This window comes from Mesocricetus auratus, unplaced genomic scaffold (assembly GCF_017639785.1).
Source record: "Mesocricetus auratus isolate SY011 unplaced genomic scaffold, BCM_Maur_2.0 Super-Scaffold_100676, whole genome shotgun sequence".
In the NCBI taxonomy this organism is placed as follows: domain Eukaryota; kingdom Metazoa; phylum Chordata; class Mammalia; order Rodentia; family Cricetidae; genus Mesocricetus; species Mesocricetus auratus.
In genome coordinates this window covers 31,390,448-31,409,749 of record NW_024429266.1, presented here as the reverse complement: position 1 = coordinate 31,409,749, position 19,302 = coordinate 31,390,448, and the positions used below count along the sequence as shown (strand labels likewise).

The window sequence follows — 19,302 nt, the reverse complement described above, 5'->3', positions numbered from 1 at the left end:
TCAGAAGTTAGGAGACACGCATGAAACTGCAGTTTGCATTCATTCTTCTATATAACTAGCTACAAAATGGAGATCCTAGGGTATCACTTTTTTAAAAGGCAGAGAGAGCTATGATATAGCAAAACAGGAAGGGAAGAAATAAAGGCTTGAGAGAGAGAGAGAGAGAGAGAGAGAGAGAGAGAGAGAGAGAGAGAGAGAGAGAGAGAGAGAGAGAGAGAGAGAGAGAGAGAGAGAGAGAGAGAGAGTGTGAGAGTGAGAGGTCAAAGGTTAATGCCTTGTGTCTTCCTCAGAGCTCACCAATCTAGTAGGACTGGCCAACACATTCCAGATTTGCCTGTGTCCTTTCCCCTAGTGCTGGGTTACAGATGCACACTATCATGCTTGGCTCATACATATATACTGAACATCTGAACTCAGGCTCTCAAGCTTGCTAGCAAACACTATATCTACTGGGCCATCTCCCCTGCCTGGAGAATCATTTCTAAAGGAATTGATCACACAAGTACTCAACAGTCAGTTTCAGTCATTTCAGACTAATCCACAAAAGGAATTATCTCGCCAGTAAGATGACTTTTCAAGTAATATTCTGTTTATAAAGTTATATGTTCTTATGTATAATGCATATTGTTTTTCTAGCCTCATTATTTAATACATTATTCCAAAAACATGTTTTATAGAAGTACTATCATTCTCTTCTACTACAGGACATTACATCATTTCTACATTTTATTTCTGATAAGTAACATTGCCGTAAATAAACTTTCATATTCATTTTTAATTAAATTTCTACTTTGAAAGGATAACTTTCCAAGTTGGAGACTATCAGCTTTCTGATTTCTAAAATGAGGGCTCTAAAATAATGCTTGCCTCAAAATCTGAATTAGCACTGACCAGAACTAACCATTCCACAAGATTAAAGGTGTGTGTGTGTGTGTGTGTGTGTAGTTTCCATACACAAAGACAAAACTTGAAAACTTATCCCAGTGGATCCAGTCATGAGAACACTTTGAAAAGACCTGAGGCTCAGTGTAAAAGAGTGAACAACTAAAACCCCAACAAAGCTGGGTATGGTTGCCCACAATTTAATCCCAGCACTCAGGAGGCAGAGGCAGGAAGATCTACAGATCAAGGTTCAGGACAGCCAGGGCTATACAGAGAAGTCCTGTCTTGAAAAACTGGGAGGGGGGTTATGGGGGAGGGGGAGAGAGACAGAAAGAGAGAGAGAGAGGAGAGAGAGAGACTGCCAGAGCCAGCAAAAAGACAGCTTTTCAAATGAGTGAACCTGATAAATAATCTGAATTAAAGGCCTCAGAGTCAAACTGAAAATGTAAAAACTGAGTTCCCTTCTTTAGGCAATTCGCAGTATCTAGTGTCCCTGAAGGCTTAGTTCTTCTTATACTGAGGACCAGATTCATCTTCCAATTTGTTTTCTATTCTGTCTGGGTGAAAAAGCATTGGCAGACACTGTACAAATTGGAGAGAGGTTTGTAGCCAGGTAGAGAAAGAAAATATATTGATGAAGCTCAGAAAGAGATCTCGCTGACTGGGAGACAGAGTGGGGAATTCACCAGCCATCAGTTTGCTAGGCACAGCTGATCTGTGCATTTTTGTTATTACTAGACTAGAATCTTTTTTCTTTCTCTCTTTTCCTTTCTTTCTTTCTTTCTTTCCTTCTTTCTTTTTCTTTGAGACAGGGTTTCTCAGTGTAACAGTCCCAGCTCTCCTGAAACTCTATAGACCAGACTGGCCTCGAACTCACAGAGATCCACCTGTCTCTGTCTCCCCAGTGCTGAGATTAAAGGCGTGCACTGCCACTGCAAGACTAGACTGGAATCTTTGTTTCAAAAGTATAGCCATGTTGCACAGATGTTTGGTTACCCTTGCTGCAGAGAGACTGGCTGGCAAACTACTGTAGCTTTCACCCATATACTAAGTGATCAAGCATGGAGAAATCTCAGAGGTTTGAAATTATGTTCCTATCATTGTATACATTAAAAAGTATTTGCTTCGTGGGATTATTGGGAAGATTAACAGAAACAGTATTTACAAGTTACTATGCACAGTGCTTAGCATGTCTAGAGTAACCACTGAAAATCTAACCATTTGCTTAAGCATTATGTAGGCTTACTACAAACCACCAAATAACTTTCCTTTTAGCTCATTTCACTGCATCCCTACTGAGCACAAACCTTCCATTTTTTTTCACTTAGTTAACCATCTTAAGAAAACTAGTAGAGAATAAATGATTCATAATGGTAGAATCAGGAGGGTACATACACCTGAAAACCCAGTATGGAACCGAGACTTCCCATGTAGCCCTGCTTTCCTGAGATCAAGCTGAGTGGGGACCATCCTCAGCACTGGTTCTTAGTCACATCCTTCTTATGACTTCTTTCGGCTTCCAAATGAACTAGCATTTGTTGTTAAAGGGACTAACTGGGCTTCTTTTTCTACATTCTATTCCCTGTATTCCAAGTAGCACAATTTGTTTGGTTTTATTTTCAACATCAACTTAGGGGGCTGGGGATGTGGTTGAATAGTAAAGTACTTGCCTAGCATATCTGAGTCTTGTGGTTCAATCTCTAGCTTATGGCAGAAAAAAATCAGATTTAATGCTGGTTCCCTCAGCTTCATCCCACCCTATTATTATTATTTTCCTTAATATTTAGGTTTCACCTCCCATTTAAAAGCTTTTGAGTTGGGGCTGGAGAAAAAGGTTTTGGATTAGGGGCACATACTGCTTTTGCAGAGGACCCAAGTTTGGCTCCCAGAACTTACATGGCAGATCACAAAGGTCCCTAACCTCAGTTGCAGGGGATCCAACTCCTTCTTTTGGCCTCCTCAAGTACCAGGCACACATCGTATGAAACATTTAAAAAATTAAAAAAACAATTTTGAGTGACAAAATTAGGTGTTTAAGATGGGAGATTAAAGAAGTCATGGCAGAGACTTATGCCATACTTAATGTTAAGCAGATTGTATTATTAGTGAATATGTATTTAAATCCTATAAATATCCAGTCACCACACAGGCAATAATGATTTACTCTTTTAGATTCAAAAGTCTTAATTTTTCTGATACTGGTCTATTATATTTTCACTTTTGAAGGCAAAAAACAGTAGAAATTTAAAACTGTATATGACTGCTTTCTTCTTAGCAATCATCTCTGAAAATGTTTGCAAAAGAAAACAGGAAGTCCAACGACTGTCAATGATGTTGTGGGGAACAAGGGAAGCTAAAGATCAAAGAGTTTCCTGGCAACAGCTACCAGGTAATGAACACACATTACTCATCTTAGTTAGATTTCTATTGCCATGCTCGAACACAGTAACAAACAGGGAGAAAGGGTTTATTTCATCTTACATTTTCAGGGAATGGTCTTATCACTAGGGAAAGTCAGGGCAGGAACTCAAACAGGGCAGGGCCTGGAGGCAGGAGCTGAGGCAAAGGCCATGGAGGAGTGCTGCTACATACTAGCTTTCTTATACAACTCAGGACCACCTGCCCAGGGGATGTACCACCCACAGTAAGCTGGACCTCCCACATCCATGAAGAAAAATGTATCATGGGCTTGCCCACAGTTAGTCTGTGGGCATCTTTGTAACTGAGGTGCCCTCTGCTTAAATGATTCTGGTTTGTGTCAAGCTGGCATAAAATTAGCCAGCACACCACTGAAGGACTTTCTGAATTCATCCCTAAGAGGTAGACACTTTTTATACCTATAGACTGTCCAGCGTATACAGCTAGTAAGATTCACACAGAGGCAGTCTGGCAGTCTTAGTCACTAAGGTGCCTGTCAACTCAACAGTTCAGTTCTTCTTGAACTGTGCTTTTTGGTTTTCCTTCTTGTTTTGTTTTATGAGATAGACTCTTACATAGCTCAGGTTAACCCTGAAGCTGAACTCCCTATCCTCCTGCTTCTACCTCGTGATTACTAGGATTAAAGACGTACTGCCACTCCTGGCCAAACTCTTCCTTATGTTCTTCACATACAATTCTACATGTCACAGATGAGAACTATTACTGTAACAGATCCATAGGTCAAATTGGCATTGGTGTACTCTCAGTGACTAATATTTTTAGGTAATTCCTGGCAACTTTTGGTTTAGGAAGTACTGACAAAGGAAAGAGTTGTTTATAGGATTTTAAAAAGTATGCTACAGAAGTTGTTTGAAAGTAATCCAAACCCTTTCTCTAAGACTAGCATTTTTCACTCTCTGTAATTAGCTCAAGATTCCCCTCCCACCTGCCACCTGCCACCCACCAGTTATCTGTTCAGCACCTCGCTCATGTCAAGAACAGAGCAAACACAGGGGAGGTGGCAAACACCTTTTACTCCTCCAGCACTCGGGAGGCAGAGGCAGGTGGATCTCTGTGACTTCCAGTTCAGCCTGGTCTAAGTTCCAGGACAGCCAGAGACCCTGTGTCAAAACAAACAAATAGACAAAAACCAAACCAAAGCAAAGGAACAGAGAAAGCCTGAAGGAACACTTCAGGAGCACATTGGTCCTCACCCTGGAAGAAGCTGTTGTAGTAACATTTCTATACAGCAAAGGACAAACTTACCTGATCCAAGTCATTCCGCAGAGCAATTTTGCTTGTCACTAGTTCATGGGCAAGATCATCATTCTCTTGTTCCAACCTCATGCTGGCTTCCTGTAATCTTCTGTTCTCCCTCTGCAGAAAAAGAGCAACAGCGAGAAGGACACATTAGTGCCTGAACATACAAGTAGACACTGGTGGGGGGTGGGGAGGGGGCAGGCAACAGCAACAAAGTGAGCTCTCAGGTGTAAAAGAGAAGGCACAGTGGCACAGGAAGGCAGGCTGCTGTCTGGGAAACCACAGTGAGTTTAGCCAGCAGTGCGGATGCGACTCTACCGGTGAAGTTTAACAACCATCGCCTAACTCCATTAGGTAAGACAGAACTTCATCAGATAAGCCCCTCCACAAAGAGCACGGTTTCCAAATGTGCTCCCAATTATGGGAGGTTTTCACATAGACCTAGAACACAAACAATTCTTGTTTGAAACATGCACAGTGTGACCTCTAGAGAAATAGTTCACAAGACCCAACAGGGATGATGCTGGTCATTTTTTCCCCAAATTGTTTCTCTAAGATGCGGGACCAAATTAATTGAAGCTGTTTAAAAACAGTCAACATAAAATCAAGATATGTGGGTTCAAAAAGAAAAAAGAAGACACATGAGTTTGTGATTCTCTACCAGCTGATCGTTTTATTCTTTCTTTAAGATATATTTACTTCTGTATATAATGTTTTTGTGTTACTGAAAGCAATGAGTCCTGAAATGTATTTTCTATTTTCTTCAAACTTCAGATTTGATTCTGGATGAAAAACAATATTAAGTTGTTTTTCTCCCACTTTGCGCTCTCAGGAAAAGTTTAAGCTATGATAAATGAATCAAGTGACTAACTGTTAGGAAGCAAGACACCTCTTGGCTGCCACTGTGAACCGAGTATGCATGTCTATTTCAGAATAGCACTTAGTATCTTATATCACATGCTATCAAAATGTTTTCTTTGCTACTATTGCTTGCAGGAGACTCTAAAGGGGACAGACAGGAAGAGTTTCAGGGTAACAGGCTCTTTCTGGTTTTAGATGTACACCTCTGTCAGTGTTTTCTCAGAGTGGCAAACACACAAAGCACTGCAAAAACACAGAAGACACATGTATGTTCTGGAAGATGGTACCGCATGGCATACTAGAGGTGGGGATTAATTTCACCTTTTGCCGAATAACCTGGTGTTTGTTACATGACAGAGAACCCTAATCCCTAATAACCCACTGCCCTCTCCATTTCTGAATCGGGTCCATAAAACAGACAGTAAGAGCAAGGCCTGATACTTTCATAGAGCCTGAGGACCTGTAAACAGGAAAGTCAGCAGAGAAGCTGAAGGATAGCCTTACACTTTGACAATATCTTTTCTTTTGGGAAAAAAATTAACAGAGACAGTTGGTGGATTTAAAAAAAAACCTCTTGCAAAACAGATATACTAAGAAGCAAAAGAGAATTCAAAATTTCTCAAATACTATTAAGAAAATTCATGATAGAATTCCATATATTAATACATATTAGAGAAAATTTTCTAAAAATTGCTAGAAAATCTAATTTTTATAACAATATGAACAACAGTTATTAGCTTTAGGCAGTGGGTTAGTTTTGGCATTATCTTTCTCTTCTTCAAATTACCCCAGGTTTTCTACAATGAATATAATACAGTTACAATAATCTTTTAAAAACTTTTGTTAAACCCCTTCAATTCAGAATTTTAATTCTACTAGAGGTGATAAAACACTAAAATGAGGAGGAGGAGGAGGAAGAGGAGGAAGATTTAAACCTACTGTTAAACAAGATCATTTTCTGCACAAAACTACACTGGATCTTTTCCAGTGAACAAGACACAATGTAACAACTGAGAAGTTCTTCTTTGCCCTATTTGTTTCTGGATAGACAGTGTTCCCTGGATAGATAGGGCAACTCGTATTTGTCAAAAGTCTGTGTTCTTACAGCTCTACTCTCATTGAAGTACTCAGGTAACACATAGGAAAAAGGCCCAAGGAACCAGATTTCTGCCAGGGGCTGGAGTGTTTGTATTTCTGATACATCTATTACTTCTTTTTGAAATTATTCATGTACTTGCAGAAAACTCAGATTTTTAAAAACATATTTCAGAAGCTTTCTCAATAAATGTCTCCTTGCCAGAAAGCAACAGTACCCAGCATGATTTCAACATCACATATCACACAAAACAGACTGCTTGGGTGGGGAAGAGATTTTTCTCATTTCTTGATAAATCCCTTCAAGAGGCCAAGATAAGACTTCACCACCTGTTTCTGAGTTACACATCCTGCTTCTCCTGAGACTGTGCTCCCAGAATTCAAAGATAGAAACTGCTTTCTCAACTATTATTTACATCATATTGATATGCTACCAGTTTTTCAGGTTGCTGCTATTGTGTTGAGAAGTGCATTAACCTCCAGGTAGTCATATGATGCCCATGGGAAAGTTACTTAAGTATTTAAAAGTAGCACCAGGTAGCAACTTTACTCTCAATTAGAAGCACAGGTCTGATGGATTACAGAAGCAAGCTGTGAGTGAGCACAGCTCAAATTCTGACTGGGAATTTCTCATTACTGATGAAACTTGAACCCTTCATCAGACACACAACCAACGGGGTAAGAACAAAGGGGACTCTGAAGAGCTAAGTGTCTGAAAGTCCCTATGAAGCAGACTGGCCCGTGAGGCATGCCTACTGGCTTTTGCTTTAGCAAGCAGCTTCAGTTTGGTGTCTGCAAAGCAAGCGGCACAGTGGGAAGTGTCAAATGCCTGCTCTGCACTCACAGACAAGGGAAAGCAAGCTATGGAGCCAAAAATGCAGTATCCTCCTCCAGAGGGCAATTCCGGCTACTGAGGTGTCCTCCTGCCATGCCAGAGGCATGGAGTATAACTGGGTGCTTTGCTGCTGAGACAGCGATTTCCTGTGATGAACATGCCCAAACATACCAAGGATTAGAACATGGTACAATGCTTAGGTTGTCTTTTCTAGTCTTTCCTAAGGAGCCAGAACTGTTTTCAGAGCTGACTACTTTGAAAAAAAAAGTTTTCCTTAACATTACACTGGGGACAAAGTTGGGTTTGATAGTCTTAGTTCTTTTCAAACCAAGGATCTTCTGGAGAGAGAGACCATGAAGTAAGCTGGGTAACTTCAGTTAGTGCAGATATCCACATAGTAGATGTTAATAAGGGTTATATGTGCCAGCTTCTCAGATCCTGGAAACAAGTCAGGCAGATGGCTCTCCTGGCCTTTCAAAAAAGATTACAGGAGGCATAGCTTATGTAACCTGCACATCACACTTCTGAAACATGCTCCATCTCACACAGCTGACACCATTTGAACGAAAACCATACAACTTTCCTCAGCCACTCCCTCCCTTCCTGCACAGGATTTATACAGCTGGGAAAGTTTGGTTAGTAACTTTAAGGAGGACGATACTGCATTTTTTCAGAGACAGACACTAATACAGACACACACAGATTGAAAAAAAACCAACTTACCTCCTCAAAGGTCATAGACCAACTACCGTTTTCAACCATAGGTACAAAGACAATTGAAAAACAAAGAGGAATATCCAGTGAGATTGCACACCTACTAATAATACATGTAGGAAATGGCAGTAACAGAAACAGACACTTGTTAATATTCTCACTGTTTGTTCAGAATGTCATATCGTGAAGTTCTCTCTGTGACTGCAAACATTCAATGGAAAAGTATACTCCAGGCAGCCAGTGGGCAAGTCTGAACTCAGGAAGACTCCTCCCTCCGCACAATGTTATTTGCAGTTTGCATGACTTATGGAGATGAAAATGCCGTGTGTGGAAATATTAGCAACTACAGATGACTTGTTGATTCTGTGTTAATGCTAGGTGGGAGGGCCTGCCTCATAGGACAAGATCAGAAGCCTTGCAGAATATTTGTCTTTGAAATTCCTAAGCAGGGGAAAGCAAATGGAAAACTGTGCCTGGTTCCTGTTTATTTCTGGGGGTGAAGTTCTTGGGAAGCCATCTAAGGGATGGGTGAGGAGAAACCAAAGAAATGCTGGTTGGCAAGGAAAAGAAAATGAACTCAGCTTTCAGGGAAAAAATGATGCAGAAGGCCATGGCTATGTAACCACCCAATATTTTGGGTGTGTTGTCTGCTGCTATGAGGAATTCTTGGCACATGCTTTAAAAATATTTAAGGGTCCGGAGAAAATGTTTCACTCATAGGCTCAGTACAATTTTATTAGCAACAAAACCATTAACTCTTGAAAGTTTTATTTTGGACACTTTTTAAAATTTTACTTTTTTATTTGACCTGGCATTTTGCCTGCATGTATGTCTGTGTGAAGATGACAGATCCTCTGGAACTGGAGTTACAGACAGGTGTGACCTGCTATGTGGGTGCTGGGAATTGAACCCAGGTCCTCTGGGAGGGCAACCAGTGCTCCTAACCACTAAGCTATCTCTCTAGCCCTTGGATATATCTTTTAAAAAAGTTTATCATCATACCTAGATTTTTAAAAAGACAGTTTTTTGATCTACAAAGATAAATGACTACAGATTTAATACTTAGATATTTATTTCACCTATAAATGAAATCCAAGAGAAACCTCTGGATATTGGAAACTACTTAATGCTTTCTTCCTTTTCTCATCACATTCAATTTTACCTTTTTATGGCAATTTAAACATTTAAAGTGTCAAAGTAAGAACAAAATTTGTCAGAAATAACTATAGGTGGGAAAACACACTGCATTTCTTTACGTATTAAAAACAAATGAAACTCCTGCAAACTTAGGTGATACTTCAGCAAAGGAGATTAAACATCTCAGCACATTTCCATGCTGCAATGAAGGTCCCTGTGCAGAAGTAGCCATGGGCAAACAATAACACAATACACCAGTTGTCCAGATTTGCAAGCCACTGTGGCTTTCTACTCTAGCACACAGATTAAATTGGGCTACGCATTGAGTTCCCAGACTAGCTTGTGTGAGTATGAGACCCTGTTTTCAAAAATAACAAACAGAAAGTAAATAGTTAGAGATGATATAGAAACATATTATTGTCATACAGTTTCTCAACAATAAGAAAAACATTGGCGGATCCTAGAGATCAATGACAGACACACTAGAAAATTCTCTTATGTCTAGCATTTTTAGAGCTCCACATGAACTTTTACTGAGTCAGGGGCATCACCAGCAGAAGCCATCTGTTCCTCCTTAGCTACATTCTTCAGCAGCTACAATATGTAACAGTGTTGGCCAGGGTTAGAAGAATGTAGAACCTTCTGAAGTTTAACACAGTCATAAATAAAATCTGTTTATCACAGGCAAACAGAAACTATCCTCATGTCCATTATAACTCATTAAAAGCACCTTATTTTACAGGATAGGTATTCCCAAAAGTCAACAACAGCTTCTTTGATATGAAGGAAATAACACATATACTTATTTTCATTGGTAGAACAATATTTTTCAAGGATAAATTTAATTCTCTCAATATCCATCAAGTAAGGAAAGGCCCAACATACTAAAAATAAATAAATAAATAAGTAAATAAATAAATAAATCCACCATCTTCTTTTTTACAGGTAAGAAAGAAAAATTTAGTATGATTTATAGAACTCATTAGAAGAATCATTTCTGGGGCTGGAGAGATGTCTCAGCAGTTAAGAGCACTGGACACTCTTCCAGAGGTCTCAAGTTCAATTTCCAGCAACCACTTGGTGGTTCACAACCATCTATAATAAAATCTGATGCCCTCTTCTGGCATGAAGGTATACATGCAGAGTTCTCTCTCTGTCTCTGTCTGTCTGTCTCTCTCTCTCTCACACACACACATATGAAACACTGTCTCAAAGAACAAAACAAAAAATGCTCCCAAGCCCCATAACCCATAATGCATGATATGAAAGACAAAAAGAATAAAAAAATGTATTTTAAAAAGTTAAAAATCTGTGCTATGCTTTTGACAGTAACCATAGATGTTATTACAAAGAAAAAATATGCAATAAAACCATTCAGTAATAAAAATAAAAAGCAATAGTCATTGAAAAGTAAAAGAAAAGAAGAAGAATTTTTATTTGGATTATATTTTGTTCAGGTTTGTATTGGTTTGGTGGTGGTAGGGGTCAAGTTCAGTGGCTTCCACATGCTAGGCAAGCCCTGCTCCATTAATTACATTTCACTTTTAAAAATTGACTATGTCTAACTAAGCTCATGAAGGCAATTAACCATTCTACGTTTAACTATATTAAATATGGTTATGTATTTAAACTCTAAATTATATATTTATGGTACTATGCATGTCTTAAGCCCAACAGTTTAAACAGTCCACACTCTTCCCAGTATCTTCCCCTACAGAACAGGCAGCTTTTACCATGCTTTGGGAAATTCACTAAATTTAATTAATTACTTGTGTTTTTAAAGACCTGACCCACATTACTATCAGCAGCTCTTAATTAACAAGAAAAAGAGTGTATCTTTCTTTAAGGGTGGATGATGACTATAGTTCTCCAGAAGCTTAGCCAATTGATTGAATTACTGAAATTCTTTCCCCACATTGAAAGCAACCCATGTCCTTCATGTAGCTAAGAGAATCTTGATTTCTAATGTTGTTATCTACTTTGGTGGGCTTGATTACAATTTTTTCAAATGCTCTAAACAGATATACCTATCCATAAATGTAAATTTTCTGGGGACATCATTAGCCACTTCTATAGCTCACATTTCACTCCATTTGGACTCAATCAAATTTACAAACCAAAAGGTCAGAATAGATACACAAAACAATATCACATACATTTGACCAGGTTAAGAGAGGATAAAAGATGTTCAGAATTAATACTGTATATTCATCCTCCAGAAACATCTCTCTCTCTCGGAGTCTTATAGAGTTAAAAAGAAAGACACCATTAAAGGCTGACAGCAGTTGTTTGAGGGTTCCCTGAGTCTCAATACAAATTTGGTGTCAGATTCAGCAGTGGGAATGTTTGTGCTTATTATTACTCTTAAGTGTATATGTATATGGACAGGAACACTATGTATTCTACTTAGAAATTAATGAGCAACACTAAAAATGAATGCACCATCTCTATTGTTCAGCAGTCATTAATTGGCTCAACTTTTGATAAAAGGTCTCCTTTGTACCAGTATAACTTTTGCATAAATACTGTGTTTTGACACAAGTGACTTGGTGGATGAATTGGGGATGTAGCTCAGTTGGTAGAATGCTTGCCTAGTGTGTAAGAAGTCCTGGGTTTTAAGTTCAATTCTCAGCATCACATAAACAGGGCATGGTGGCTTACGGCTGTAATCTCAGCACTCAGGAAGTAGAGGCAAGGGGCGCAGAAGTTTGACATAGTAATCTTCAGCCACACAGTGAGTTCAAGCCCAGCCTAGGACATCTGAGAAACTGTCTCACAGAACATACAGCAGCTGGGGAAATGGCTCAGTTGGTAAAATGCTTGGCATGCAAGCATTAAGACCCAAGTTTAGGTCTTTAGCATCTACATCAAAAGCATGCAAGCAAGCAAGCAGACAGACAACAAATAGTGTAGCTGTGTGTGAGCTCACTGAGTAGCCAAATTAATGAGCTTCAGGCCCTGGGAGAAATCCCATCTCAAAAACGAGGTAGAGAGTAACTGAGGGAGACACCAGACACTGATACTTGGTCTCCATGTGCATTTGCACATACTTGTGCATGCACCTGTATATGCATGTGCACATATACACACACATACCAAAAATAAGAAAGAAATAAGAAAGGGGGTGGTCTAAAAGTCAGTATTCTTAAACATCTGTCTTGGGTTTGAGTATAGATTTAATCTGCATACCATTAAATCATATGATTTTTGAAGAGGGATGTTGAGCCATGGTTTCACTATGTGGCCCAAGTTGGTTTCAAACTCTTGACCCTCTGCCTCAGTCTCTTACATGCTGGTATTGCAGCTGTTCATCACCACATTTAACAAAACCTTACTTTACTATACAATTCAGTTACATGAATAGCCACCATCGTTGAACATTGCATCATGCTTAGAATTTTAAAATTATAGCAACACCCTTCACAGTTGGGACTGAAGTGTTGCATTAAGTGAGTCCAGTAATATAAACTGACAATGTAACAGGCACAAAGAGCACGCTTAGATGGGAGGGCTGAAGGGGGGATGCTACTGTGCATTGAACCTACGGTCTCACACATGCCAGGCAAGTGTTTTTCCCCTGAGGTATACCCCTAGACCACAAGTTTAGACCGAAACAGCAGAAAGTGTGACTGCTGAGAGTAGCCTATGCATTCCTGGATCTTTAATGCTAGCTCTCACTTTCATGTAAAAGCCCTTCTTCAAAATGCCATCAAGTATAGGAGAAATAATAGCACTAAATTGGAACAGTTTATGGTATGACATTTCTGGGTTTTGTTTTTGTTTGTTAAGTACCCACAGACTTTCCAACGCTCTTGCCATATGGCAAGCTGGAGGTTGACATGGCAATTTATGCAATATGGGTTCCAATGGTGAAGGAGGAATTGTTCCTGAACAGGTGTGAGCTCTCAATGTCTTTAAGACATTTCCTAATAAATGAAAAGTGCCTGTTTCCCAAAGAGACCAGAAGATGTCAGAGATTTTTTTTTTTGGTTTTTCGAGACAGGGTTTCTCTGTGGCTTTGGAGGCTGTCCTGGAACTCACTTTGTAGACCAGGCTGGCCTCGAACTCACAGAGATCCGCCTGCCTCTGCCTCCCGAGTGCTGGGATTAAAGGCGTGCGCCACCAATGCCCAGCTTGTCAGAGATATTTTTAAGATACTTTGTTATATTAAGATAATTATAATTTACTTCCTTAAATGTACTTATTTGTTTGAGTTTTTCTTTACTCTTTCTCTTTTTAGTGTTTGGTTTTTTGGAGACAGGGTTTCTCTGTGTAACCCTGGCTGTCCTGGAACTTGCTCTGTAGGCAAAACTGGCCTTGAACTTAGAGATCCACTTGCCTCTGTCACTGGAGTCCTGAGATCAAAGGCGTTCACCACCACACCCAGCTGTTGCTTATTTGTGTGTTATATGTGTAGGCATACATATGCCATAGTATGAGTGTACAGGTCAGAGGACAACTTTTGGGAGTCGGTTTTCTCCTTCATTTATGGATCCAGGAAATTGAACTCAGGTCATCAGACTTGGAAACAAGTGCCTTTACCTGGAAGAGACATTTCTCCAGCTAACCTTAATTTACTTATTATACCAGATTTTTGTGTACCTGAAGAACCACACTTTTTGATAGCTAGAAGTATGTTGGCCATTACTAGCTTGAAATATAATTATAACTTGATTATAATTTTTCCAAGTAGATCATGGGGACTGATACCTACACATTATTAAAAAGGTATAGAAATATTGATTACATAATATACTAGGAAGCCACTATAATCATAAAAAAGAAATAGTGATAGAGGGTATATGACATGTGCAAATAAAAGGCTACAATGGGATGGGAGTGGTGGCCAGGCCTAAATAAAGTCTGGAATATAGAGCAAGACCCTGTCAAAATAAAACCAACCAACCAAAAAACCAAACCCACAACACTTGAACCTAAAATACCTATTTTTAAACTGTGATTTTATATCATTGAAAACAAATAATCTTACAGTTTATAAGTGTTTATACATGTCTTTCTTGATACAAAAAGGATGAAAGACACAGTTACATTTCAGTTGTTTTATAGCCTCTTTAGGCTCTGTGAGGCTGCTGTTTTATTTGTGCTTCTAGTTAGGGTCTCACTATGCTGCTGGTTTGAAACTCCTGACAGACAGCCACCTAGATGCATGAAACTGTGCTCAGTTTGTACCTATGTAATTACATAAGTTTGGGCTATCATTTCCTTCTCTTTTATCTAAAAGCACTTTATTTATAATGGTGCAAGTATTCTGATGATTATAATGACAAAGCAATTAAAGGGCTTTTATTTTGATCTTTAACAGTTAGTTAATCTTGAGTCCATTCATACCTTTCTGCATCATAGATCTGGCATTAAAACTGGATTTACTGAGAAGATAACAGTGGATAGTCATCAAATCTTCTCTATGAGCATATAATCTGGCAAGAGTTATCTATCATAACCATATGTAGAATCGTTTTCATTTCTCAAGCCAGTTCTAGAGGAAGGAAAGAAATATACTAACTGATGATATGACTATCGGGTAGTAGTAGTTTTGTAAAATATGAAGATGATCAGTGAATGCTGGAGATGCACATCCAACCAAGTTTATATTAAGTCATGCTTTTAGTAGTAGAGTTTAAAAAACCAATAATCATTTATTAAACACAAATTATGTTCTGAGTACTTAACATATGACAGCCTTCAATCTCACAGTAATCTACCACAAAATCATATATGCATGTGTATTTTAAAATCATGGAAAGGTTCAATGACTCACTCAAAATCCTGACCAGTAACATAGGGACAAAAATTCTCATTTATGATTTCAAATCCTATTGCTTTTTACAGACAGCCAGGATTTTAACTCAAGTCTGTTTGACTATGAAACCCACAGACTCTGTCTACCATGCTCCTCTGCAAGCATTAATTGCTGTTCTGGTCAACAAATAAATCAAGATGCACAATGTGACTGGGGCCAACATATACCTTTCCAACCACAGAGGCAACTCTGGTTGTGGAAGTAAAAGTCATTCCAGTGTGGGTGGTTCCATTAGGAATGTCACCATAATAATTTCCTTGGAAGGATATTTAGGTATCAGTGGATATTGATGTAGTGAGGAGGGACTGGGATGCATCTGTATGAGTCTCAAGAATTAAAACAGCTAAAGGAAGACAATAACATTTCAGAAGGTTAAAAAATAAATTGCAAATTACTGTTTCCCAACACTGCATGCTATGGCCAATGCTCCTAATTACCACTGAAAATATCTATTCTTGTGATGACACACTTTTTTATTACCCAAACTAATGAAGATATAAATGAAATAATTTTGATTCTAAAACTGTATGCAAATGTCATTTGTTTGTGGAAATGAAACATTGCAACAAACACATTACTGTGCTTGATACATCTTTGTGGTTTTTATTTTTCCTTCCGAGTTTGTATTTTTAACAGCTGCTACAGACAGGGACAGGTTTGCAACATCCTTGAGTCAGTCTTGGAACAGTCACATCTAAGAGTCTCTGTGGAAGTGATCATGCACAGCTAAGACAGTACTTTTTGGCATTTTCTGTTTTATTTTCCTCATTTTTGAAAGCAGAAAGCCATTTTTCCCTTTCTCTCAGCTTCTCATGAAGATTTCCAGTATACATGCAACAGCTGGAGTTACCTATAAATATACAAACTGAAAGAAAAGAAATATTATGGTTGAATACTTGAGAGTCAGTCGAAAATGAAGACACAGGCATAGTCAGCATGTCACTGTAAAGTTTAAAGTGGAGCAGAGGGAACTGAACTCACCACACCTGCTGAATTAGGGTAAATCAAGTTCTCTGTGCCCTGGTAAGTGCCAAGCATCTCTCATACCTTGTACCTATCCATTGGGTCTTCCTGTTGCAGCTGATTCTCCCGCATTGCCTGATATTCTTTTTCATATTTCTTCAGCTTTTTGGTTGGTACCTGCAGTGTTTGGAAAACAACATATTAGATAAGAACCTCATATTGGGAAAAAAACACTTTTAAAGTGTCTTCCAATTATGTTTCTGGAATTCTAAAGTAGCATTTCCAACTCAAAGATGGGGGTAAAAACCGGATTCTAGAACATAGTCTTGTAGACTTTTCCTGTGATGGCAAGGGTAGTACACACTCAGGCTTTATAAGCCATACCGTTGATGATATAACCATTCAACTCTGCTGGGACACAAGGTGCCATGGGCAGTAGATAAGCAAATATATGTGCTCTGTTCCAATGTTACAAAAATAATTGGTTTGTTCATGTTCTACCATACTGCCAATGTCACAATATATTTTGTGAATAAATTTAACATTATTAATTTTAGCTACTGTTAGGTGTAATTTACTCTATCATATTGCAAAGTGAATATTTATTCTTTATAAAAATAAAAACCTGAGTAACAATATCATAAGCAAAAAGGGTGTAAAGTCTGACACTGAAACCTGAAAATGTGAGGTGATTATGCTGAATAAAATAAAAATGAAACAAGTCATCGATTTCTTGCAATATTATGTCATCTTCAAAAGACAGCTGTTAAACTGGGCATAGCACCAGGAGGCAAAGGCAGGTGGAATTCTATGAGTCTGAGGAAGTTTTGGTCCAAACAGCAAGTTCCAGGCTAGCCAGGCTACAGAGTGAGAGCCCATTACAATCAAAACAAAAAGATAGTTGTTCGTTTTTCTCTAAAGGCCACGATCTTTCAATTTATTAGAATTCTAAAAATAAAAACAGGATGTGGGTCACAAAACTGTTAGTAAAGAAACCAGTGTCTGAATGACCACTACTTATGAACGGAAATATTTCAACAAGTAGACACTTAGCTGCCCAGTCTATAAACATGTTATGTATGTCTTCTCTAGGAATTGGTGAAGGCAAGGAAGATATGTTTATACTCTTAGCACACAACTGAATTATAAAAGGATTTGGCTCATCCTAAGCCTCCACAAGTTGTTTCCTGCTGAGTTCACTATATGATGTTTAGAAAATAGAAGCACCAAAGAGAACAGAATTACTGGTATGAAGATACTTAGACTTTTCTGGGGTGAGTATAACATCAATTCCCTGCAATCTAGCCAGAGAGTTTGTTAAATAAACAGATACCAGCATTATTCTTTTGCTCTGATTACCTTGGTATTCATCATCAGAGCAATGTGATATACTGCAGTGATTTGCTGTTGAGCACGAATGGGGATTTTTACAAAACATGGTCCAAACCGGATACACAGAGCAACCCATTCAATAACCACATTATGAGATTTTTTTACTTGGATTATGGGGAAATATTTTCCAGCCGGTCAAGAAGAGTGACTGAACTGCAAAGCCACTATTGAATCTTGTCATGAGAAACACTAATCCTTGATTACTGTGAAGGGGAGTGGAATCCACAGCATTCCTAGTGCATCATAAGTCTTTCAACATTTTTGTAGTTGGACTGCTATACCACGAAGAAATAGGCTGAGCATCAGTCCCAGGTGAAAATATTTCATATATAGTTCTATAGTGAAACCATTCATCAGTAACTTAAGAGTAAGCTTATACATTAAAAATCTTCAAACTATTAACTAAGATTTTTCTGACATGTAAAACTCAAGCTTACTGTTTATATGAAGAGGTTCATTTCAATGTGAAAAAATGAAAATGTATTTAACACTATATATAATTACAATTATTATTATTTTAAATGCACTAAACCCCCTCAGTGAATCCTTCTGATCTGGCTGAGACTTTATGATGCTTGGCTTCATCTTCTTCAGGGAAACAGCATGTTCCCAGAGCAATGTGTTGCTAGGAAACCTTCCAAGCTTACTTATATTGTGCTATTGGGCGATACCAAGCATCCACCTGTAACTGGAACGATGCAACGGGGAAAGACTTGGGGAGAAGAGTCAGTAGGGCCGATGTCAGACTTTCAGTATGTATGAGGTAATCAGGAAAATGGAATTTTCACATTCTAGCATTACAGTTCAAGAATATATGTTATTTTATACAAATTATATGTTATTTTAGGGAATATGGAAATTTGTAATTTTTTGTACTGAAGACAGGAATTAAAGAAAACTTGTTCAGTATGTAGTTTTCATTAAAAGAACAAAAGACCAACTAAAAATTATTAAAATTGGAAGAACCTAGTATCTCAAGTACAGGTATTTATCCCTTAAGAAAAATCAATGTAGAGAAGGTATGTACTTGAAGTACATGTTAAGAATTAGCTAGCACTCTGTTGACATGCTAAATGATGCAGTGTGCAGGTTATTTCACCAGCTGAGCACCTTCTGCCTTTCCAGAATTTCCTAATTGGCTGAATGGGGGAATGAGAACAACTGACAACAAGCTTCGGTATTTCAAAATGTCATTTTAAAGAATGCTGGAGATACAGCTGCAGAGTGCTTTGCCTAGCCAAAGACCTAGAATTTTAGTTTCTCAAGCTATTTTATTTTAATTTAAACCAAACAAACAGATAGGAAAATAAAACTGGAATCTAACCCCAGTGGGATGACAGCACAAACCATGCAGACAGTCAACCAAGGGCTGACATGTCAGATGACAGCCACGCTCTGGGGTGACAGCATCTTCAGGCAGAACCAATGTTTAGAATCATTCATGTTAGAGACATATGACACAGTACTTGGCCCTGACATGGAGACTCATGCAATAAATATCCATTTACACAGAATTAGTTAAATAGAGCTGGAGGGACTTTGGAGACTACCCACTCATCAACCTTTTCTTTAGGATGAAGCATTGAGTAACTGTGGCCAAGGTCTGGAGTCCCACTTGCAGAGAGAGGGACTTGCAGCTGAAATGCTTCCTAATATTACTGATGCTAGTGTCACCTTTTTGCCATACTCATACCCATTTTATTTACTGCTTTTTCTCTTAATCAACTTTTAAAAACACACACTTACTTAATAAGAAAACAATTGGAAGCAGAAGTTGAATTAGAAAAACAGCCACTCAAAACTGCCTTCAGGAGCCTTATCCCTCTGAGGAGTGGATGAGGGTCCTGGAAAGGGGTGGAGATGGGGCTGCAGGAGAAGTGAGGGAGGGGGAAAAGGGTTTGGTATGTAAAATGAAAAAATAACT

The 19,302-nt window shown here is 38.6% G+C and overlaps 1 protein-coding gene across 13 annotated transcripts in view; it reads right to left on the bottom strand.

Moving 5' to 3' along the window:
* Rabgap1l (RAB GTPase activating protein 1 like) overlaps positions 1-19,302 on the bottom strand; it is a 508,921-nt gene that overhangs the window by 18,909 nt on the left and 470,710 nt on the right. For 10 of the 13 annotated variants that reach the window (XM_040737898.1, XM_040737900.1, XM_040737901.1 and 7 more), the window contains 2 exons: positions 16,071-16,163; positions 4,567-4,677 (listed from right to left, as the gene is read on the bottom strand). In XM_040737898.1, coding sequence (XP_040593832.1) covers positions 4,567-4,677; positions 16,071-16,163 — 204 coding nt within the window. Of the gene's footprint in view, positions 1-4,566; positions 4,678-8,074; positions 8,864-15,601; positions 15,889-16,070; positions 16,164-19,302 lie in introns of those variants that run through there. The other 3 variants (XM_040737899.1, XM_040737910.1, XM_040737909.1) reach the window with 2 other exon arrangements.